The sequence below is a fragment of the Dendrobium catenatum genome, unplaced genomic scaffold, assembly GCF_001605985.2.
Source record: "Dendrobium catenatum unplaced genomic scaffold, ASM160598v2 original_scaffold_121939, whole genome shotgun sequence".
In the NCBI taxonomy this organism is placed as follows: Eukaryota; Viridiplantae; Streptophyta; class Magnoliopsida; order Asparagales; family Orchidaceae; genus Dendrobium; species Dendrobium catenatum.
Window position 1 is genome coordinate 234,719 of NW_021440374.1, and position 24,860 is coordinate 259,578.

The window sequence follows — 24,860 nt, forward strand, 5'->3', positions numbered from 1 at the left end:
ATATAGGGAGTGGTTCATTGTTGAATCCCTAATGATGCTTAAATTGTTAAGTCATCCATTATTATTGAAGATGAACAAAAACACAATAATCTTTTTTTTCCTAGATGACTAAACTAAAGATAGTTTATTTTCATATTTGGATGATAATGATGATAACACAACTTCTTTGAGCAAGTTGATGTTGATGAATTAATGTTTTGTTAGGGATAGCTTACTTTTTGCTTTTTATAATAAATTTTTAGTGCAAAAACTTTTAGAACTAAAATTTTTTTATACTAGAAATCGTTTTAAAAAATAGTAAGAAAGAAGTCCCAAACAATGCCTAAGATGGACATCAAAATCTTCCATGTATGGATGTTCATGATGGCTTGCTTTCTTTCTATTTAAGGATGGTGTTGATGAAAGTGATTATTTTTCCTCTTTATTTTGCAACATTTTCTACGTCTCATTAACAACTTTGTCTTGAAGAGTTCAAAATAATTTGATGATGCATAATGACTTATGGAAAGTAATGATAATCTTATCTTATGGAAAACAAAAAGAGAAAAAGAAATAAAACTAAGAAAATGTGAAATGGAAAGCAAAGCTAAGATAACAATCCTTAAGCTTAACAAAAGAAAATCAATTTTCATCCCAAACAACAATCCAATAAGGGATGTCACTCACTACAAGATCAACACATGATAACAGCCAAGCCCTTAACTCTTTGTAGGATAATGGCATGGAAAACCACCTTTGGCCACATCCAAGCCATTTTTTATAATAACCCAAAAATATAAAAAGTAATTTTAAAAGATAAAATTCAAAATTTTGTATTTTTAACCTATTTTCATGTGTTTGAAAGTATTTTTATTTATAACATAGATATGCACATGTTCTGAGATGAGTCTTAGGAGTTTTAGGTACTTTTTAGATAAAAAATTATAAAATTTTACTATTTGAGTGCCTTGTTGATCTCATTTTTATATGAGGTCACTAAGATCAATCCACACCCTAGATCAATATAGACTCCAGATTAATCAAGACCCCAAAATAATCTGGACTCTAAATCAATCCAAACCCTAGATCAATCTATACTTTAGATCAATCCAGACCCAGACCAACTAAACCTCAAATAAATTCTGATCTTAAGTCAATCCAGATCTCAAATTAATCTAAATCTCAAACTAGTCCAGACTTTAAGATAATCCTAACCTTCAATCAACCTAGACTTAGTCAATCCAGCCTTCTATCAAATGTAAATCCTATTCAATCATTTTATAATTATCAACATGATTGTTATTGATATGGATAATTCAAATTCAAGAAATTAAACTTAAAACCTAGTTCAAATTAAAAAAATCCAGACCAAAAGTCCTAGGTCCTAAAGCCCTTTTTGAGTAATTTTTTAATTAATTTAAAATCCAATCAAATGACATCTGATTCATGATCTGTCAGTTTCATATTGATTAAATTTTTCCATAGGGTCAAACCTCCAAATTTGAGTTCAATCTGAGATCTCTAGTCCCAAAAATTAATTTTATTTCCAAAGGTTGTAAAACCTTCAAATATTTATGGCCAATACCACTGGACATTTCACCATATAGATTTTGACCTTGGGGCCCTTTAAAAAATCCTTGAACATGTTCATTACCTTTGTTATGATATGTGGACTAATAAACTATACTTTGACAGACTCAGGTTTACCCATAGTTGACCTAGGGCCCAAATGATAGAAACACCCCTTAAGGGCAAAATTGAAGTTCCCTCCAAACTTCTACATGGCCTATTCAAATAAAACCTTAAAGCCTCTTCTAATGTACCATAATCATCATTTGGAGTGCATAGGTCTCAAACCCAGACCCTGGTCAAGCTTGGTTGACTAAGTCAACCTATTTTGACCAAAATGGCCCGTAAGAGTTTGAATTGCCATTTTGATCCAAATGACCTCCTCTTTGTATGGGACCACTTCCATTCAATTCAAAATGTCAAATCAAACCTATTAAGCCTAAACCTTGACTATGGATCAACCTGATAGACCAAGTCAACCTAGATTGACCCAATTTACCTGTAAGGGTCTAAATGGTTAGTTTGACTCAAATGACCTTTTAACCATTGGGACCACCTCCACTAGACTCCATTTATCATTTCAAACATATTGAGCCCAAACCTAGACCCTTGGTTAACCTATTGATCAAGTCAACTTAAGTTGACCAAATAGCCCTTTAAGGGTCTTAATGGTCATTTTGACCTAAAAGACCATCCAAGACTACTTCCATTAGCCTCTATAAATCAAGCCAAATATGTTGAACCTAGACTAGGCCTTGGGTCAAACTGGTTGACCAAGTCAACCAGGGTCAACCCAATCAACCATTAAACCCTCTTTACATTGAATCAAATTTCAAGTTTATTCAAATCTAACCAAATCTTCAAACCCATGTCCCTTGATGCTTTGGATACTCCCTAGCCTACCATAAGCCAACTCATTGTCAAGTTTACTTGGTCAACTCAATAAAACTTATTCAAATCACCTTAAGCTCTCACACTTTCATTCAAGCTCCAATCCTTTAGTATAAAATCCTTTTCATATCACCTCAACTAGCAAATCGTATTCCTACATACCACATTAATAACCCCACTCAACATAGTCTTTAAAAGGCTCATTAGTGGTTTAACCACTCCTTTAGCACCCTACTTCAAATCCAACTCATTCCTCCCATTCAAACACTTTATAGAGTATTTCTAAATGACTCCTAAACCCAGCTTAACCTTTAATTAGCCCAAAGTATCTTCTAATCATGGCCATGTGTACATAGGAACAAGTGAGGCTTTCCACCTCATTTTACTTTTGATTCCCAACCTCCTAATAAACTTAGTCCAGGTATCAAGCATCACGGATCAAGCCAAAGCAATCCCAACGCTCCATTTTGATTAGGGAAGGATAAATGGGCCAAAGGGAGAAAAATGAACTCATTATCTCATTCTCCATATCTAGTAATATCCACTCCAAAAAACCTCTCCCCCAGCTCCTCCAACATCTCTACAACCCACTCCAAGCCTTTATCCACCAAATCCTAGCCTCTAAAGCCCCATTGGTGAAGAGAAAATGATCTAGAGGGAGAAAGCGGGGTTTTGGAGTTATCTCTCAATCTAGCCAAAATAAGACTTTGGAGTCTTCTAGGAAGTTGAAGAAGACATCTTCATCTTTCCAACAAGCCTAAGAAATTAAAAATCTGATGGTTGGATTGTATGTTATTCATATTTTTATTTAACAATTAGATTTGAAATCACCCCCAATCTACAATGCATTGAGCCAACAAACTCCAAACATTGGAACATTAAGATACCATGAGATTATGTTTCAAATTTCATCAAATTTGGACATGTATTTGGAAAGTTATGGCTCTTTGAATTTTTAGTTCATGTTGAACTATCTCTCTCTGAATCAGAGCCGTCTCATTGTTTCTTCTACATGATCGGAAGGCCCTGATTAAGCCATGTCTCTCATTCAAAATGATGCATTTTTGACTGGATTCAAACTTGACCCACTTGGAAATTGCATTGGTGATGTGGCGCATTTTGGATGTTTGGATCAAACCCGGCTCAGATCTAATGGTTAGAATTCGATGCTAAAGTGGTTAAGTCAAAACCACATCCATGATTTTGATCAGCCACATTTTATGACACGTGTCAACACCAGAAATGGTGGCACTTCCATTAAGTTCAAAATTGATTAAAAATTATTTTAAATACCCAGAACTTTAAAAATTCATAGAAAATTCAATTTTTCATAAAATTGAGTGATCCCGGTGTCGTTGGAAAGGGCTTGATCCCTAATAATTATTAAAATTAAATTTAAGTTATTTTGATCACTGGATTGTTATATATTTGAGTTTGATTGAAATCGAAATTTATCAATTTTCTTATAATCTAGTGGTCAAACATGACACAACCTTTGGTGAAATGTTTTTTGACATCTTTATTTTTTATTTTTTAATTAAAACCCATGGAGGGGCCTACGCGTTGATATAAAAAACAGATTACAGAGTCCTTATGGGAGACCATCAGCTTACTAATGCTCTTGCGAGTTACAAAACAAAGGAAATGAAAGCCTACAAGCCAATTGTCTCCACTACAAAAAATTACAAGGAATCCTAGTAACATTCTAATGATGTTATAGCCATGCATAAAAAAAAAAAAGATATAATGATTACAATTAAGCTCAATCCTTCTGTAAAAAAATATGGAAAGCATTCCTAATCAGCTCCACTTGCAAGGAAGAAAAGATGCAAAAGAAAAAATTACACCATAACAGAATATTAGTAGAAATAATTGCTAAAAAAGGAGATGGTGCTAGAGAAATATAAACAAAAAACAAAATTATTCCAAGTAGAACCAATCTTAGAATCCAGAGTAATAGATCTCAGAATACTCTCATTAATACTAGCCTCATTAAGAGAGTCCACAAGCCACTCAATCCCACCAGGGGAGCCATCCCAAATCCCCACAGATAACTTCCACCAGGTCATCCTCAGAAAACCAAAAGCATAAGACAGGTTAACCAGAAACTGAACATATATAATAAAGGCAGACCACCACACCCAGCTAAACACATTGAACCAACAAACAAAGATAACAACAAATAAATTCTAGATAGCACAACTGCCCCTAGTAACCCAGCAGAGAACCAGGAAAGGACTCGGGATAAGCCAAGGACCAGAAAATAGTACATAACCCAAATACAACCAGCAACAATAATTAATATACCCACCAAAATAAGATAAAATCCCAGCCATAACCCCACCATTACCCCCAGCATCCAAACAATAGGAGAGCAACACTGTGACCAACCTTCAGCAACAAAACCATAAAAATCATTACTCCAGTCAAAATCCACAAAGACATTAGTTAAACAAGCAAAACCATCAATATGTCAGCCACCAATAATCCAAACTAGGGAGAACCAAGTGCTACAATAGCAACACATAATGCCCCAATGACAGGAAAGAGGCACAGCCAACAGAGAAATATTACCAATCCAACAATGCACCCTAACAGCAAAAATGAAAACGAGGCTCCAGCCAAACCAATAGAGGATAGGATAACCAGAAGAGCTCAAGCCAACAAAATAAAAACACCAAGGAGAACTAAGAAACAAAAAAAAAACCCCCCCCCAAGACCAACTGATAACTCCAAGATTGCTAGAACGACAAAAAGGCCCAGCTGACACAAAATTCCAGGGAGGAAAGCAACCAGGATAACCAAAACCCAGAAAATTAATCAAGTACTAACATAAGGAATATCACACTCATCCAGGTAAAGCAAGCCTTTAAGATGGCCAAGAATAGTAGCAGGAATAACATCAGTAAAACATTCAAGACTACAACCCCAATTAGCAAGCCAAGATGCACAATAATTACCAGCCTTACTAATATGGCAACCAGACAAATTAATAAACAACAAAAGCCTTTTAATTTCCATAACATGATAAAAGTTATTCGGGCAGCAACACACCTCCTCCACGTTCTGGAAAGGAGTAATGTTCACTCCAGAGTTAACTTCAATATACAAATTAGTTAAATTAAGAGGAATGCATAATTGAATACCATATAGAATAGCCATAATAAGAGCATTAACAACATTACTTTTTTGAATTGGGCCGCAAAGGAAACAATAAGATGACCATTATTATCCCGAATAAGGCCACCAAAGCTATCAACAGAATCAGAGATAACACCATCAACATTCAATTTAAAGAAATTAGGAGGAGGTTTATTCCAATATATAACATTAAGAGAAGAAGGAACACGCTCCCAATTAGCCCCTAAAGTAGTGCTAACATCATAACAGTTTTTGAAGCTCTTAATAGAAATCAAGTTGACAGCCACCAGAGCTAAAATCTTATCCTTCACCCTTTGAATAACATTGAGATGGTTCATTTTCACTCCATTGAAAATGGAGTTATTCCTCTCCAACCAAGGAAACCAAAGAATGAGGGAAGTTATAGCATTGTGAATGTGACCTTTAGTATCAATAAACCAATACTTAAGTAAAGAGTAAAGAGAAAGATGGGAAATAAAATAATTAAGCTGAAATATATCATCAAAATAAACACACATTCTAACAGACACGGGGCTAGAAACAAAAATATGATGCATATTCTCCATGTGAAAACAACATTGATACTTAGAAGCTAAAATAAAACCCTTTTAATGAGATTGTCCTCCGTAGGAATAAATCTAAGGAAAACTCTCCACACAAACACAGAAACCATGGAAGGGATGCTCTTATGCCATATCTTAGAAAAAATATTGTCAAAGTTGCCATTCTCTCTAAAGGAGTGCCACGTATTCTTAAGGTGAAAACCACCATCTTTGGATAAGTCATATAAAATAATATCTTTGGAAAAAGTATTAATACGAAGGTTTAAAATATGGTGAGTAATATAGTCAGGAATCATACTAGAAAGTTTATCATAATCCCAAAAACTCTCATTAAAGAAAACGTTATCTTTAACAGATGCAGAAGAAGTAGAATTCAGAATAGAATCAATAGAATCTTTACCTAACCATTTATCTTGCTAGAAGAAAATGTTACCTTCACCAAGCACCCAAGAAATAAAGGGCTCCACCTCCTATTTGACCTTGCAAAGCCTTTTCCAAACTTTAGAGTCCCTATTATTAGGAGAGATATTAGTCGGATGGTTACCCACACAATATTTAGAGATCTAAAGTTAGCCCAAAGATTCTCTTTAGTGCGTAAATTATACCAAATCTTAAAGGAGAAGGCCTTAGCAAGGGCATGTAAAGTTTTGCAACCAAAACCACCTTCAGCCAAAACACCACAACACTTATCCCAAGTAGCCCAAGAAATTTCAGAATAAGAGGAAGTACCTTTCCAAAAGAACTTGTTAATAAGCTTGTGAATCCTACTGCAAACAATATGAGTAGGAAAAATGGTTTGAAACATGTAAACAGGTAAATCACAAAGAATACTTTTAATCAAAGTCACTCTACCACCAAAACTGAAAAAGTTAGAATCCCAAGATGAGAGCTTATTCTGAACAGAATCAATAAGATTGTCAAACAAAAAAGTTTGTCTTCTGCCCTTAAACAAAGGAACACCAAGATACTTGATAGGCAAGTTAGCATGAGTAAAACCAGTAGCATCTTTAATAGCTAAAATACGCTCATTGGAGATTATGTTAGAAGCAATAAAGCAGCATTTATTTTTACTAAAAGAAAGGCCACTAACTATTTCAAAGAGATTGAAAAACTCCATAATTTTATGAATTCAATTAATAGTCGCATTAGTAAAAATAATAAAGTCATCAACAAAGCATAAATGAGATATATTGAAGCCTCCCAAAGTTTTAAAGTAAAGACTAGGATTCAATTGAAATAAATTAGAGAGACCCCTAGACATAAACTCATCCGCAATAATAAAAAGGATAGGGGAAATAGGCCCACCCTGAATTAAACCATGAGAAGAGTTGAGGAAAACATGATTGGAGCCATTAAGAATGATGGAAAAATAAATATTTTCAATACAATTCTTAATAAGATTAATAAACACAGAGTTAAAGCCAAAAATCTCAAGCATAAAGTAAATGAAATTCCAATTAATATTGTCATAAGCCTTAGCAATATCAAGTTTCAAAATCACATTACCACCTCTAATCCAAACATCCAAATCTTGGCTTAATTCTTGAGCCAAAAGAATATTCTCAGTGATATCCTTATTCCTTACCTTTCACAAAACCCATTTGATAAGGAGAAATAATTTTAGGTAAAATCCAAGAAAGATTGTTTGAAATAATTTTAGAAACTAATTTGTTGAAGAAAGTACATAAATAAATCATTACAAGTTTGAACATAATTATTTTTAAGAATAAGCACTAATGAGGTAGAAGTAAAAAATTTGGGGATAGTATTACCAGTAAAAAAATTCAAAATAGTAGAAAAAATATCATTATAAATAATTTGCCAACATTTTTGAAAGAAAAGAGTTGTGAAACCATCAGGACCCGCCACCGAATCACTATTCATACCCAACAAAGTTTCTTTAACCTCCTCAACAGAGGGAAGCCTAAAAAGAGAAGCATTATCCTCAAGGGATAGAAGTTTGGGACTAAAAGAGTGATCCATAACCTGAATAGGATTGAAATCTTTATTAAAATGGTTTTAAATATGAAGCACGACTAAATTAGCAATCTCAACAAAGTTATCAGAATAGGAGCCATCCTCCCTTTGAATGTTGTTGATATTATTCTTAATCCTTTTTTCTCTTAGTTATGGCATGAAAATACTTAATATTATTATCACCCTCAACCAAGTGCTTAACAGCAGCTTTCTACTTCCAAAAGACCTCTTCCTGCGTTTGAAAGTTAAAAAGATCAAGTTTGGACTGCTTTAACAAAGAAAAATTAGCATTAGAGGGATCGGCCTGACATAAATTCTCATTAGAAGTAACACATTGTTCAGCTTGTAAAATATTAGAAAAGATATTTCTGAACACATTATGATTCCACCAATTTAGAACATGCTTCAACCTCTTAAGATTAAACTAAAGCCTTTTCATACCAAAAATAGAATTATTAGGATGTAAAGGATCTTGCCAGTTATTATTAACAACATTAAAAAAGGAATTATTAAGTAACCACAAATTTTGGAATCTAAAGTGAGAAGAGGTAGTGCATTGTCTATTCTTAATGTTGATAAGCAGAGGAGAATGATCAGACAAAGTTCTACTCAGATGCTGCACATTGGTGAAATTAATAGAATTAATCAAAGAATCATTAAAAAGAACACGATCAAGCCTTTGTTATAAGTGACCCTTATTCCACGTAAAGTTATTTCCAACAAATCCAATATCAATTAAATTGCAAGACAAAATCATATTATTGAAATCAGACATAGAACGATAAGATGGGGAAGCCCCCCCCAGAAGGGGTAGTGATAGCATTAAAGTCACCACAAACCAACCAAGGTAAATCACATATACTATGAAAATTCAAAAGCTAATCCCATAATAATTTTTTAGTGTAAAGGGAAGAATCAGCATAGACAAAAGATGCACATCGATGAAAATTAAAAGCCTCAATTTTATAATGCATGACTTGAATAAAATCTCCTATAACATCAATTTTAAAAGATTTTTTTCTAAAAAACTTAGATTTTGTTAGCCACATTCACAGTGGCATGGTTAAAACCCAAAAAAATGAGATGTACTAAGCAACCTAGAAGCAGGGATAAGGGGTTCCAGTAAGACAAGAATAGAAATATTATGAACACGACATAAATTTTTAGCACGAATCCTAGAAAACGGGCAACCAATGCCCCTAACATTCCAAATAATAGTACTAAACATAAAAAGTATTAATGAGAAGTATTCGAACTAGTATTTCTAGAAATGTTTTTGGGTGGTTGTAAAGAGATATGCTTTGGCTTCCACCCTCTTTTATTATGAAATTTAATAAAACTAGTATCATGATCATCATTGGCAAAACATCTAGTAGCAATATGCATTTCCTCAGTATCAGTAAGAGCATCACTATTATAATTAGAAGTTGAAGGAGTCTTACTATCATTTGAATGATCCCTGTGTAAATTAGGACACTCATCCTCCATAAACCTACCATAATCCTCTCAATTGTTAGTAGGCTTCATGGCCGATTCTTTAAAGCAGGTGGAAGGGAATTGACGGTGATCCATGGGCACAAATTCTCCATCCTCTAAAGCCATGTCATTCTTCTCACCTTCAATAACAACCAAATGATCATCAACATTAGTAACCTTCATGGATTCCTGAACAATTACAGGATTAGAAGCCATTATATTATTTAAAGAATCATTTAAAATAACTGGTAGAGAGTCTTTCTCAGCTCCCACCAACAGATTCTCACGTCGAGGGGAGTGGCTAGGATTAATATCCACCAAAGGTATCAAATTAAGTCGAGGATCATTCATTGGAATAGTAGGATCAATTTTACTAACTTTATCCCCATTAGATTGTTTCAAAGAATTCTTATCAGAACGCAGGTGAGGATGTTTTCGAAAACATTTGTTCATTTCAATACCAAAAATTCAGAGTCCATTTTAATAACCGCATTTGAAACGCTTGAATATAATACAATGTTTTAGCAAAAATCTGACTATAGTCAAGGTCATTGGCCAATTGAATGGCAATAACATGCCTTTGATCAAGTAAACCCACATGAAACGATTTAGAGAGCTTAAGATTAACAAAGAACTTTTGAATGACATCAAGATTAGGCCTTCTCAAGACAAATTTACCAACCAAAGTTAAAGCATAAGGAGCAGCCAGTTGATCATCCACCGAATCCTAAAAAAGAAGAGCCGGACAGCCCTTAAATGATGACTGAACAAATTTAAATCTCAGAGATGATGAGGAAGATCCAGTGAGAGCCTCTTTGAAAGAATGAGTTTTTCCCTCAAAACTAGAGAAATAAATAGGGTTTGATGATGATGGGGTCATCATCGCCCCGCTCATAAAAACAAAGAGAAAAATAAACTCAGAACACAATAGAGATCTTGTTAAGAAGAACAAAAAAAATTAATCGAAAAACCACAAAAAAATCCAAGCCAGGAGGTCCAGAATCTAGCGCACGGAGAGGAGCCGTAAAATCTCCCATAATTTGCCTCAGAGCAGGAGCCAGAGAGACGTTGCGCTAAAATAACACACCCTTAAATGTTCATGTATGATCATTTTTTATGTTTTTGGACATCTTAGACATCATATGGAATTTTCTTAGGTTTAGAGGTCCAGTGAATTTCTGTGGGATGAATTTATAAAGTGATGGGTCCATTTTGGACCAAAAATTCTAAAAGTTTATCTCTCTAAATTGGTAGAATTAAGCTATCTGATTGTTGTCTTGTGCTTGCATATATCCTAGGGTTAGATGACTAGAGATTCAAATCCAATTAAACTATAATGACACATATGAAAAATAATTAAGGACCATATATAAACAACTTATATAATTCATTGGAAATTTTACACACTCCCAATAAGTTTCAAGGACATCAAACTTACTGATAATTTACACCATAGAATAAAATTTCATTGAATTTGGAGCCCATTAGATAAAAAATTAATCATGTCAAAATTAACCATTCAATTAAGCCTAAAAAATAAATAAATAAATTTAATAAATCCAATTTAACTTCAAAAATTACAAATAATATGTCAAATTGACCAAAATAAAACCCTTAGTCAAAGTAAATTAAAAGCTACTTTATTGGACTTTAATTTTAAGTTAAATATTAAATTTAAGTAAAAATTAATATTTAATTAATTTTAATTAAAAATTTAAAAAAATTTCAATCACCTGGGAATAATTCTATAAGTCTTTACTAACCTTTGGGAGTGATTTCAAGAAATTTGAAATTAGTTTGGATTGAAATCATTAAAAGTTATTTAATTAAATCAATTAAATAATTCAATTAAATAGTCAATCTTTGAAAAATTTTAACTAATTTTAGAAAATTTCAAATTAAGCAACTTAAAATCATTCATCTCCATTTAAGGTTTAATAATTATTAAAAATGTCAAAACTTCAAAATTCAGTCAAATTAAATAAGTCAACATTTTGGTCTACCTTAAGTCTAATTTAAGTCAAAGCTTCAAAAATTCATAAATAATTATAGAAAAATCCAAATCTAGTTAACTTAGTGTCTAATTACTTATCATAAAATTTAATATTTATCAAAAATAATAAAACTCTAGAATTCATTTTAATTTAAAAATTTAAATTTTGACCTTTTAATTTAATATATTAAATAACTCAAAAAATTCTAGAAATTTTATATTTAATTTAACATTCAAAAAATATTTAATTCAACTTTAAAACAAAAAATTAATCAATTTGATTAAAAATTTATCAACCTTTAACCTTTAATAAACTAAGTCATTAATTAATACCAGTGACTACTTGGTAACCCGGGCCTATGAGGCTATTAAGTTATCCTAAAAAAAGGTAAAATAAACTTTATGGAGTTGGTTTAATAAAGATAGTAATCACCCAATACTTAAAATTAACATTAAAATGCTAATATTTAAACTTAAATTAAATTACCCTTTAAGCCGGCCAATTAACCAGAACACCAGACAACTTTAACTAACCATCTTGTATATGACATATCCAAACCACACCACCCTACCTCACACACTTTAGATGCTTTTTTTAGGAAAACCAACTCTAGTCTTAGGCTAGGCTGGTATCTTACTTTTCTGCTATTATGTGTCTGGTTTATAATTATTTGATGTGATTATTTACTTAATTTCTACAATCTATGAATTGATATGATGGACATTAGATTAACCTTAAGTTAGGGACAATCTGTATATTAGTATAATCTTCTACAAGTGTCTATACTCATACATGACTATAAAAGTAAAGGGGCAAAAATTAATCTTCCAATTAACTAGTTTTTTATATGTGTAAAATGCTAAGTCCCCCTTTAAATTTAAAAGAGCATGCACAAGTGTGGTTGTAATTTAAGTATATATATATATATATATAAATGCTTGAGATGTTGATTTTAAATATAATTACATAGTATAACCCTACATGTTGCGATTAAGTCTAGATTTTTCTTTTAATTTTCAATATAATGTGATTATAATCAAGTAATAAATGTTAAAGTGATAATTTGAGATGAGATATACATCTAATTTGGAATCTGAAGAGGAATAAACATCCCTTAGGGGGGAGTTCATTTCCATTTAGAGATCTAAATTTGGATGATTTATAAATATCCAAATAGAAAAAAAAACAACCCTTTCGAGGGGTTTTTTTTTTTTCATTTGGATATCCGGACCCGATAAATTCAAGGAGCACACAGAAGGATGAAGAAGTGAAGACTGAGGAGAATCCCATTCTCAAAGTCACTTATATCTTAGGAATAGAATCTCGGTTGTTGTTAGTGGTACGCAACCATTTTACTTTCTGCAAAATTCTAGGTTATAATATTAAGTGGCGCTTGCCACATGGACATTCAATTTAAATAGTTAGTTTAATTGATTGATTTATATTAATTGCATAATTGAAATCAAATGTCTTTTTTAGGTTTCTTTCTTACATATCGATCTTTATTTTAGCCTAGAATTTGATCAAATGCTCGTGAGGGAATGTTAAAAATTCTTCTATTTTAATCAATTAAAAAATTAAGCTCACATGAAAACTCTAACAACTTTAAGAAGTCAACTAGGATCACCGAGGGTCTCATGCATTTATGTATATTATACTTTCTTTACCTTAGTAGGCATTTCCTCGCCTGCGAGTATGTAATTATGGTATTATCTTTTATAAGAAAAAACTTTGGGTTTTAGTTCTGGCTATTTGATATAAGTTATTATGTATGAAGCTCATTATTAAATGTATATTGTTCATCTAAAAAGAAGTAAAATATATAATGATAAAATATATGTTTTTGTGGCCTGTATTAAAAAAAGATGTGGCATATTTTATTTCTAAATATGAAGTCTATCAATTAGTGAAAGAAGAACATTAGCGACCAGGGGATTTTCTATGCACTACAGGAAAATCATGTATTATAGGTGGATTTTTCTGGTGAAAAATTATTCATTTTTCAACAGATTTAGAAGTTTTATGATGGATTTCTGACGAAATTTTTTTTGATGATAAAACGTGCGCCGGAACATGTTCTATTGAAAAAAAAATGTCAAAAACTTTTTTTTGGCTGATTATTTCTGTCGGAACAATTTTTAATAGAAAAAATAGTCAGAATAATTAAAATTAAAATAAAAGGCAGCCCATTTCAGAATTCATGCCTGCCCGCCTGGGCTACCTTCAACAGCTTCCCACAGAGCCGCATAATGGCATGCTTGCGCTGCCCAACCTAGTCCGCTCCGGCCCACTCTGACCCGTAGTGGCGAGCCACCCCTAGGCCTGCAAGCATGCCATTATGCATAAGGCGCGGTTTGAACAAGGACCCCTCTATATGCCCGCGAACCTTCTACATGCCCACCGACCATCACACCATTTATGAAAAATTATTAAAATCATTATTTTTTATATTTATATTATAACTTATAGAATATTATAATTAATTACAAATTTATCTTATTATTTTAATGATTAAACTTTTTTTTTTAATATTTTAGTTTAATAATATTTAATTTAATTTAACAAAATGAATAATTAATTAAAATAAACTATAAAATTATTGATTAATTAAATTATGAATATATGATTTTTTTTCAAAATTTATTAAAATTCGTTGGAAAATCCATTGAAAATAAATCTGAAAGAAAGTCTGCCATAAAATTTGCCAAAAAATAGTTCGTCCCAAAATATCCGTAGGTAATAGACAATGTTCCTGTAATGATAGCTGTTACCCATTTCTAAGTGAAAATAAAAAAAAAGTAATTATAAAATGTTTTATAGCATTTCCCAGGTCAAGATTGGGATATAATGCCATTTGAGTTGTAGTGGATCATTTGATGAAATCAGTTCATTTTATTCTGATATGACAATGTGATGACAAGTTGCATGAGTGGAGAAATATAAGTACCCATGACTTGTTATTTTATAATTTATCTATAAATAAAATATAAGTACTCATGACTAATTTTATTAGTGAGCACATAAATATAAGCATCCGTGATCATTTTTATTAGCAAGAAGGAAAATTCATATACACGAATATAAGTACCCATGACCACTTTTATTAACGAGCAAAAAAATTTGTATGCATGAATATAAGTACTGGTGACCGCTTTTATTAGAGAGCAAAAACATTCATTTGCATGAGATAAATACTCATGATTGCTTTCATTAGTGAGCAACAAAATTTGTTTGAACGAGATAAGTATCTGTGATCGCTTTTATTAGTGAGTGAAAAAATTTGTTATATATAAAAATAATTAACTACCCTTGACCATTTTATTAGTAAGTGGGGAATGAAATTTTGCCCATAGTGTCACCTGACACATATTGTGACTACTTTTATTAATAGGAGGAAAGGCTTAGCACACCTAATGTAGCCCCCTATACAGGGATGATGTTAAGGTGTTGTCGAAATTTATAATAAAATTAATTAACTTAGATAAAATTTAAGGAAAAATAAAACCTAATATAGCACATAAGTCAACAAGAATTGAAACGTACATGAAAATATAGTTTGTAAATATTGAAAACTAAAAAATAAATGAAAGCTAGAATATAATAAAATGAGTTTTATAGTGAACTTGTACAAGAATTTTTAGTTACTCGTCGACCAACACAAGCATAAGCTAGACTTTCCCCCTTAGCTCCTAGCTCGTGCACACAATTAAATCCCTTAGCAAAACATTTTCTAAACTGAAATGAACTAGGGACAGGTTCCCCTTTCATTACCAAAAAATTGATACCTTATGAGACTCTTTGAGCCAAACTAGGGGAGGAGTTATAGGTTCATAAATGCCTTAAATAGTGTAAGTCAACTGTTAAAGTTAGGAGACACATACATGCCCCATGAATGTATCGTATACCCTATGAATATTTATCTTTGAAAAGAAATAAAATATTACACTATTATTTGTCACGTGTTATATATACAAACCTGTTTGATTTGAAAAAAAAAAAATATTTTGCTTTGCTTTATAAGAAAGCAAAACAAATTGGAATTAAATTTTATTTGGAAAATTTTGATTTTTGGAATTTTAGTCATGAAATTGAACATGACATTATGAACAATATATCCTCAGTAGGCAAGAATATCATTACCTAATGGGTTCAGATTATAAAACTGTGAGTTCATCCATATTATCGTAGTCAAATTCAAGAAAAAACTATATATGATCCCGTAGGATAAAAATGTTATTTGATCGAGTATTTGGTTATGATAGACTAGATAAAGTATCACTAATTTTATATTCAAAGTCATAATAATAAATGATATATATCTTTTTAAGGAAAGCAAGTATTGTTTATTATCAAATGTTCGAATATGATGATAATGATCATAGTTGATTTTAGTTTTTCTGAAAAGAGTTAATTAAGTTTGAAAGTTGATATGGGCTCTTTAAATATTTTATAAGTGCAAGCCCTCATAATTAATTACATCATAGGAAACTTGAGTTTCTAATGAAAACTCTCGATAAAAATAACGACAAAAAGTTTATTTGGAATTTGATTAAAATCAATCTTGCTATGTCTAAGTTCCCTAATGAAGGTGATATTTTCAATACTTTGATGTCTATGAATCAGGACTCTGCTACATGTTATGATGGCTTTACTACTGCTTTATTTCAAAAATGTTGGATTATTTTGAAGGAGGATTTATGCAAGTCTGTTTTGGTCTATTTTAATGGTTTTACTATTCCTAAATGTTTTACTTCTACATCAATTATTTTGAATCCTAAAAATCCTAATCCAAGCTTATTTCTTCCATTTTGGATAAAATTTCTTCTTGAGAATTCAAGCTGCTCTCCATGGGGGCTAGGCTTCTTCTTATTGAGAGTGTTTTATGTTCTATGCATATGTATTTATTTCAAACTATTAATCCTACCTTGAGTGTTTGTGACAAGTTGGAGAAAGTTTTTAATAAATTATTTTTGGGCTCTAATGCTTACTTATAAAAGAATTCATTAGTCTAATTGGGGTACTTACACTGGCTCTTTTTTAGAGGGTGGTTTGGGTTGCAAGTCTATTTATGATTTAATCAAAGGCTTTTCTTTTAAGTTTTGGTAGAAATTCAGGAAAAATGACTCCCTGTGGGGCAACTTTATACATAAAAAATATTGTAATAATTTACACGCCACTCTTGCCTTCTATAAGCAAGGACAATCTTTGGGGTGGAAAATGCTTTATGACATCAAATGGACTACTAAATTGACTACTTAATGGGAAATTAGTAACGGGTCTTCTCATTTTTGGTAGGATGACTGGTCTGGTAGAGGGTCTATTAACTATTTCCTCAACACTTATTCTATCTCCTCATTGAAAGTTTTCTGGTTCTTTGATGTTGGTTTTTGGTCCACTAACTGTCTCCTAGATTTTATCCCCCAAAGTTTAGCGAAATTAATTTTTGACATTCCCATTTAGGTTGACTGCAATGACCAAATTATTTTTAATTTGTCCTTTGATGGGGACTATAGTCTTCTCAAATCTTGGCATTATTTTAGAAGTAAAAAAGATCCCATTAATGTCTTTAGTAAAATCTGGCATTCTATTATTCCCCTTAAAGTGTCTATGCTTACTTGGAGAATTTTGAAAGGGTATATTCCTATGGAAATTAGGCTAAAAAAAAAAGATGTGTATTTAACTTCCAAATGCCATTATTTCCTTAGTTGTGAAAACATATCCCATGTTTTTCTGCACCATCCATGTACTGCTATGGTGTGGATGGCTTTGGAAAATGGCCCGCTTATTAAAGTGGGTTTTAATGCAACAATGTGCTTTCCTTTCTGAATGACTAGTTCCATAACGAGCCTAAAGCTAATATCTTAAGTGTTATTCCCTTACGCATTTTTTTGGTTGCTTTGGGAGGAAAGAAACAACTGCAAGCATAATAACATCAAGATGTGTCATAAGAGGGTTATTGTAAATTTAATTTTATAAAGTTCAGCAACTCTTTAAAGCTAATGTTTAATTTATAAACATTTTAGAGGTAAGAGTGATTGGTTATCTTTTTTTAAAATTACTTGTCAAAATGATGTGGTTATTTCTTTTCCAAGAGTTGCATGTGGAATGGATTAAGCCTATTCTGGAAGCGTTAAAGCTTAATATTTACACTTCTTATTTTCACTCTCGTTGTGGGTTGGAGGCATTATTTGTGAATATAATGGCAAACTCATCTATGATTTTGGTTCTTGTCATCCTACCCATGATACTTTATGTGCTACCTTATCTACTTTGTTAAGGCGTTTAACCTCTAGCTCTTCAATGAATCCTCATTCCTTATCGATTGAAATGGACAATGTGGATTTAATTATTTTTTCAAGGAAAATACTTATTATAACTCTAGATTATTTTACATTTTTAAAAAAAATTAAGAACTTGTTATGTAAGTTTGTTTATAGGTTTTCTATTATTAAGAAACAAAGTAATGTTTGTGCTATGTGGCTTGTTAAGGATGTTTTTTTACATTGCGGTCCAATCTATTATATTATTGCTGATGCTCCTCATTTCCTGAAAGGTAGAATTTTATTAGATGCAGATGGTTTTCCCTATATTTATTAGTTGTTCTGTTATCTTCTATTTTTTCTTTTCTTGGTTTTTTGTAGTTTTGTTGACAGTTACTTTCCATTTCTTTTGTTTGATTAAGGTATTTGTATGCTCTTGTTGGCTGGTTATGTTCTATTTTTGATTGTTCATGTCTATTCCAGGTTAATCTCCTGTTGTTTGAATGTTGGTTGTTGTGTTATTTTTCATTTGTTTCTTGTTAATGCTTTCTTTATCTTCCTTCAGTCTTTTGTATTTTTTCCTTGAGTAATTGTCTTATTATTGTGTCTTGCTGTGCTACTCTTCTCTCTTGCATTACAACTATTATGTTCATGGTTAGTTGCGATTGTTATTACGGATTTATTTTTTTCTTCTATTGTGTTATTGTTTGCTTTGGCCCTCTTCTTGTTGTCTTCTGATGCAGGAGTGCTTCTATATTTTTTATTTCCAGTGGAAGCATGAATCTTGGTGTGGTGATATATTTTTGGGCATTGCTTGTATTTGATGCTTCTCTTTTTTTAGGAGAATCGTGCTAATTTCTTTTGTTTGGATCTCTTTATTTTGGGGTTAGCTCCTAGCCACCCTTAGAATTTTTCTTAGGGTTTATTCTCCCTTTTGTAATTAGTTGTGATCGTTGGCTATTAGATTTTTTTCTTTTATTTTGCTATAACTCTTTGGAGCCTAGATTTCTTTTGACCCCCCTTAAGGATTTGTAATTTTTCATTTTATCAATGCATAAGCCCCTTTATGAGTTTTCTCCAAAAAAAGAAAAAAAAGATTTTTAAACTTAATTGTTATAAATAATTCTTCCATTGTAAATAATACATTTGTATAAATATAGTTGTGTTTAGTTTTTTCTATAAATAGTAATCTTTGATGGAGTATTAATGACTATATGTTTATTTGTGTATAATACAAATAAAATATAATTTTTTGCTAAATAGATATTTATTGTTTGAGGATAGTTATAAAGTAATTATATTGGAAGTGATGGTTTAAGTTCAATAAATTAATGATATATTTTTATGACACATCTTGCTTGATGTGGTCTCAATAGTGTAATTTTAAAATTAGACTACGTTGTGACAACGCTGAACTAATTTCTATTGTTTATATAGTTCTTGATGCAAAAAAAAAAAAAAAAGAGCCAATTGTTATATGATTGAATCTAAGAGAAACATTTATAGGAGATATGACATTGATGCTCCTTTAACTTCATCATCATCAAAACATAATGGGTTAGTTCTGTAAACTTCTCATAATTTAGATTTATCAAGTCATGCTAAACAAACTAGGTTATTTCTTTTATGATGATGCCTTTGGAGCTTGACATGTTGTACTTGGTCAAAATGCATCAATAAATTCCTCTTGTGAGAGCAAGACAGTTGATTAATCTTATAAACTAATACTTCATTGGCACTACATCAATGTTGATCATCAATTGTTAGTATGCCTCCGAGGATATCCTTAGCATGTAAGGTGGATAATCCATTCCTTTTAAAAACATTTTATAATTGAGATAATTAGTAATCAAATTCTATTAATTTGATTAATGTTTCTTGGGAACAATAACTCTAGCTCTAGATCATGCACTTTGAATAGATTTAAATTAATTATTCCCACTCGTACATCAAAGAATACAAAGATGAGAATAAAATCCCAGTTAGATTTGCACGAGTTGTTTCATCATCATGATTGAAAGCATCATAATGGATAATGTCATATCTTAATAGCCACATTCAGTGTTTCTAGGAAATCTAAGTGTCATTATAGAGTTTGCATGAAAGGAGTTTTAGTGTGTTTATATTGATTTTGGCCTATAAATTATTCCTATGCTTGCCATTATTTTCTCCTTGATGCACCATCAACAAAAAAAGGTAGAATTTTATAACTATTTATAACATTACTTTTGAATTCATTCCATCCTAGAGTGTTATCATCTTAAGACTTTAACTTCATTCTCCCAACTAGACAATCATCTAAGACATGATACCTTTACCATGGCATTATTTTTTTTTATTTCTCCAAATACACAAATGACTCAAACCACTTGTCATAAGGAGTGTATCGACAATAAACTTGGTGTATAGCTAGTGGTTCGCTTGAGCTAGTGCCCAAAAAACACATAAGATCAAGATATCACTCAGCTTTAACATCAAAGAGTTAGCACTTTCATCCATCATTCAATTCCCATATAAATGTTTTCGAAACAAATAAAAAAACTTATATAAGTTTTAAAGTACACTAATAAAATATTTGTTTAAACTTAAAGTTATTTGGTATAAGCTTGACATTGTCTCCCTATAAATAAGGCCAAAATTAGACTAAACTTCCCATTGACCTAGCTTTATTCCTATAATTAATGGCCAATCATACCTGCTAGCTATCCTCCACCTCATCATTTGCCAACTTATCATCTGGATTATAAATTAATAAGAGATAATTAAAACATTAATTATAAAAAATCATAAGATGCCGGTAACATAAATAAGTCAACATTATGAATGTTGCGGCAAGACAATGGTACATAGTAACATAAAGCACACAGGAAACATACACACCATGGAGTCAACATGATCATTTACTTAGGTTTCGTTTAGGAAAGCTTTCTTAGTATTTTGTAAAGCTGCTTTTAGTAAAAAATTTATTAAAAATAGGAAAAAAGCAGTGATATAAAACTGTTCCTAACAAAATTGTAATATGCTTTAAATGCAACTTATTCATTAGATTGTGCCTTGAGACCAATCAATCACCCATTAGAGAACTATCATCCTCAGCATTATCATATAGGAAAGTCCTTTAGGATTTTCTTGAGAATGATTCAAAAACACTCTAAAAATGAAATGAGAGATTTAGTTTTTAACGTTAAGAATATAAAGAACAATATTATGACTTATTAAAGAGCAACTTTATTTCAATGCATAAAATGCCACCTTATGATGAAATAATGAATAAAATATGTAAAGGTCCAATTATTATGAGATAAATAGAGTTATAATAACTTAGGATATGCTTATCCCAATTATTGTCTATCTAGAACATATCATCCATTATGACATTTCTTATTTCAATCGGCTAAAATTATTGACATATTATACTATATAATTTAAGCTTAAAGTCCATGCACAAACGCCTTGAGGTTCTTGGAGGATGACCCGCCCACCGCTAGCGCCGCCCTGGCTTTCTCCTTCCACTCCTCAGCCTTCCTCCTAATCTCCTTTGCCCTCTCACCCTCCCCCATCACCACATCCAAACCACGGCTCAGCTCCCCCGCCTCCACGACCTTATCCTCCCCCGCTTCCACCCTCAGCCCAATCCCCCACGCCGCTTCCACCAACCTCGCATTTGTCGCCTGCTCGATCCACTGCGGCAGCATCACCATCGGCACGCCGCTCACCAACGCCTCAGAGGTAGAGTTCCACCCACCGTGCGTTACAAAGCACCCCACCGCCTTGTGACCCAATACCTTAACCTGCGAGCACCACTCCACTACCTTCCCTTTCCCACTCCCTTCCTCCCAAATCCTCTCCACCCCAACCCCTTCTGGTCTGCTGTCCTTTCTCAGCACCCATAGGTATGGCCGCCCGCTCTCTTTCAGCCCCCGATCTAGTTCCTCCACTTGCCGCACCGTTAGCCGCGTCAAGCTGCCGAAAGCCACGTACACCACCGACCGTTCCTCCTGTGCGTCCAACCACTCCATGTAACCACCCGCGTCCTCCTTGAATAGGTCCTTGCTTCCTGTCGTTGCCGGCACGAAGCTCTTGTCCACTACTGGCCCAATTGTGATCAGTTCAAACTCCGGCGTCTCGTCTATCACTGATGCTTCTAGTTCATAGAACGTGTTCACCAAAACCTTAGGCTTCTCATACTTAGCGAGGTCTTTGAATATCTCCTCGTGGGCAGAGAGGAAGGGGTTGGGCTTGGACATGATAGAGGGTAAATCCTTCATCCGTAGAGTAGGCAGCCCGGGTAGTTCTATGGAGAAAGATGCTTCTTTTTCTTCTGCGATGGCGGAAGCGAAACCTTGGTGGTCTTGAAAGTAGCGGTAGTAGATGGCGAAGACCGAGGCAGGTTGGATCCAATAGTGGATGGCAGGGATGCCGAGATCACGTGCGACGTCAGCAGCCCAAGTGAGCAAGATGGTGTGCAATACGCAGGTGATTTGGTAGCCCTGCTCAGCGAAGTTTCTGACCAGGGCCGCGAGGGTCCGGGAGCCAACTGACTTGAGCCTTCCCATCAAAACGTCAGCTTCGACGTTGTCCATGTGGGCGCCTTCATCAAATCCGTCGGAGTAAGGCGCGTAGGCAACGATTCCAGAGCCGTCGGGATTGAGAGGCGCCTCCTCTGCCGACTTATCGGGCTCACCGGCAGCGGCGAGGGATTCGGGAAATAGGTGGCGGTGGGAGGAGAGAGGAGTGGCGAGGGTGACACGGGCTCCAGCGATTCGGGCCAGGCGGCGTGCGAGGTGCCGGGCGGGATTGATCTGACCTTGGGCGGCAATGGTCACCAATAGGAAATGATGTCCTTGCCCATGATGGTGGTTGTTAGCCATTACCGACGTTGCTGATTAACAGCGATAGGCGTCTAAGGGATTAAAAATCGCTTCTTTAAGGAATCGCAGCACTGAGGGTGGCAGATAAAAATATGATAGCTGTGTTGCTCTTATAAATGGTCACAGGCTGCTAACAGCTCCGCTAATTTCCCTCAAAAGAAGGAGATTACAGATCCGCTAGCTGTGACGTTTGCGCTGACGACAAAGATTAGAGATTGTGTGATTATAGAGACTGAATTAAATTTGTTCAGGCTATCCAGAGAAGGGAAATTTACTTTGTTTTTTTCTTGAGGAAGATGAACTATTGAATTATAACATATCCAAGAGTTTTTATTAGAGTATACAATCTTTATATTGGAATTAATCCTAATAATTAATATTAATTAAATAAACTTTTATTAACATAAGTAAATTGTTAATATTGTTTATCTTTAATTTAATTTATCTGAATTGAAATTATTATTTAATTAACATAAGAGGTCACTAATTAATGATTGATTAAGAGGTTACTTGTAAATTTATAATTTAATTAGTCTAATTACACTTTTCTTATGATATTATATTGGTTTATTTTATTAAAATAGAAAGAAATAGCCAAGAGGAAGTAAATTGCCACAGGTTAAACTAAATTGGGTTCAATGAACATTTTTCAACAATAGAATAAACTGAATCTTACGTTCAAATTTTATAATTTATTAAAACAAAATTTTTGAATGATTAAGAGAAAAAATATGGCTGAAATGAAAAGTTGCCCAAGCTAAATAAAGGATAAAAATTAGGTTAACATATCTTGGCCTACTTGTTTAACGGAATAAATCTTAGAAATAATTATCTGATTATTTTCAGTTATTATAAGATAAGGGCACCGTTCTTCCAAATTTTTTTTTTTTTTTTTATAAACTATAGTATTTAAGGGATTTTTCTAAAGTGATTCTGATAAAAAATTATTATATATCTTCATATCTTTTAGGGTCTGTCTTTTTTTGGCCTGAAGTTCATGGCATGGTGTATTGATAAATTATTCCACATTATGTTAGATATTTTATAAAATTTTATCATGTGCATGATTTAGCCTGTCATATTTATCATAGTAAACAACTCACTTCGATATGTTGGTTGGGAGCTTAGGCTATCAATTAAAAGATTTTGGATTTGAGTCTTACGTATGCGATGTGTGTGTGAGTCTGCCTTAATTAGACTAAATATCCTAAAAAAATTATCATAGTATTCACCAAGGCGATTATATTGGATAATTTTGATCTTCTTACTAAGTTGATTTTTAACTACAACTTTAAATATCTTAAATATATCTATTGATTTAGGCTTCTCATGTATTACACATTTGTACTCGTGACAAAATATTTATCTATGAAAGTAATAAAATACTATTAATCTTTCAAAGAAGTCAAGATAGTGGACAAAAAATATTAGTATGCATTAATTCTAATTTGCATAAACTCCGGTGGGCACAAATTATCTTGTCTTCCATGTATTTTCTTTTAATGTATTCATCATATTTAGCATAGTATTTCCCATAACAAATGAATTTGATGGTTTTGATCTTCTTACCGAGTTGATTTTTTACATTCAACTTTAAAGATCTTAAATGCCTTTAAACTTCTTTTCTTTTAAGTATATATAAATGCTTATAATGAAAATAATCAATTGTAAAAATAATAAAATAATATTAATGACAATTCCAAGAAGTTGAGGTAACTGACTAAAGATATTAGGATAAATTAATTCCAATTTAAACTCTTGTTATCACTAACTTCTTTGATATTTGCATTTTCTCTTAATGCATTAAATACATATTTTAAAATCTAAGAAAGTTAGGAAATCAATAATTTCATCTATAAACAATGTTTGAATTCTTTATTTAAAAATATATCACAAATGAATTCTCATTAATTAATTTGCTCTTATACCATACTTATTTTTAAGCAAGATTTTATTAATTTATGAAGCATAAATAATTAGATTTATAGATTATTAACCAAAATTTGTAAAAGCCTATTGTTTTAATAAGAACTTTGTTATCCTTTCCCATATAGAAGAATCTAAGGCAAAACATTTCAAAAAAAAGTTGAGAATTTTTTTTACCACTTAGCATATTTAGAACTATCTTATTTAACATGA

At 32.5% G+C, this 24,860-nt stretch overlaps 1 protein-coding gene across 1 annotated transcript; it reads right to left on the reverse strand.

Moving 5' to 3' along the window:
- Positions 1–21,203: 21,203 nt before the first annotated feature.
- On the reverse strand, positions 21,204–23,008 carry LOC110098370 (cyanidin 3-O-rutinoside 5-O-glucosyltransferase-like). The gene has a single exon (XM_020825192.2). The coding sequence runs from the start codon at positions 22,719–22,721 to the stop codon at positions 21,282–21,284; it is 1,440 nt and encodes a 479-aa protein (XP_020680851.1). The 5' UTR covers positions 22,722–23,008; the 3' UTR covers positions 21,204–21,281.
- Positions 23,009–24,860: the final 1,852 nt, after the last annotated feature.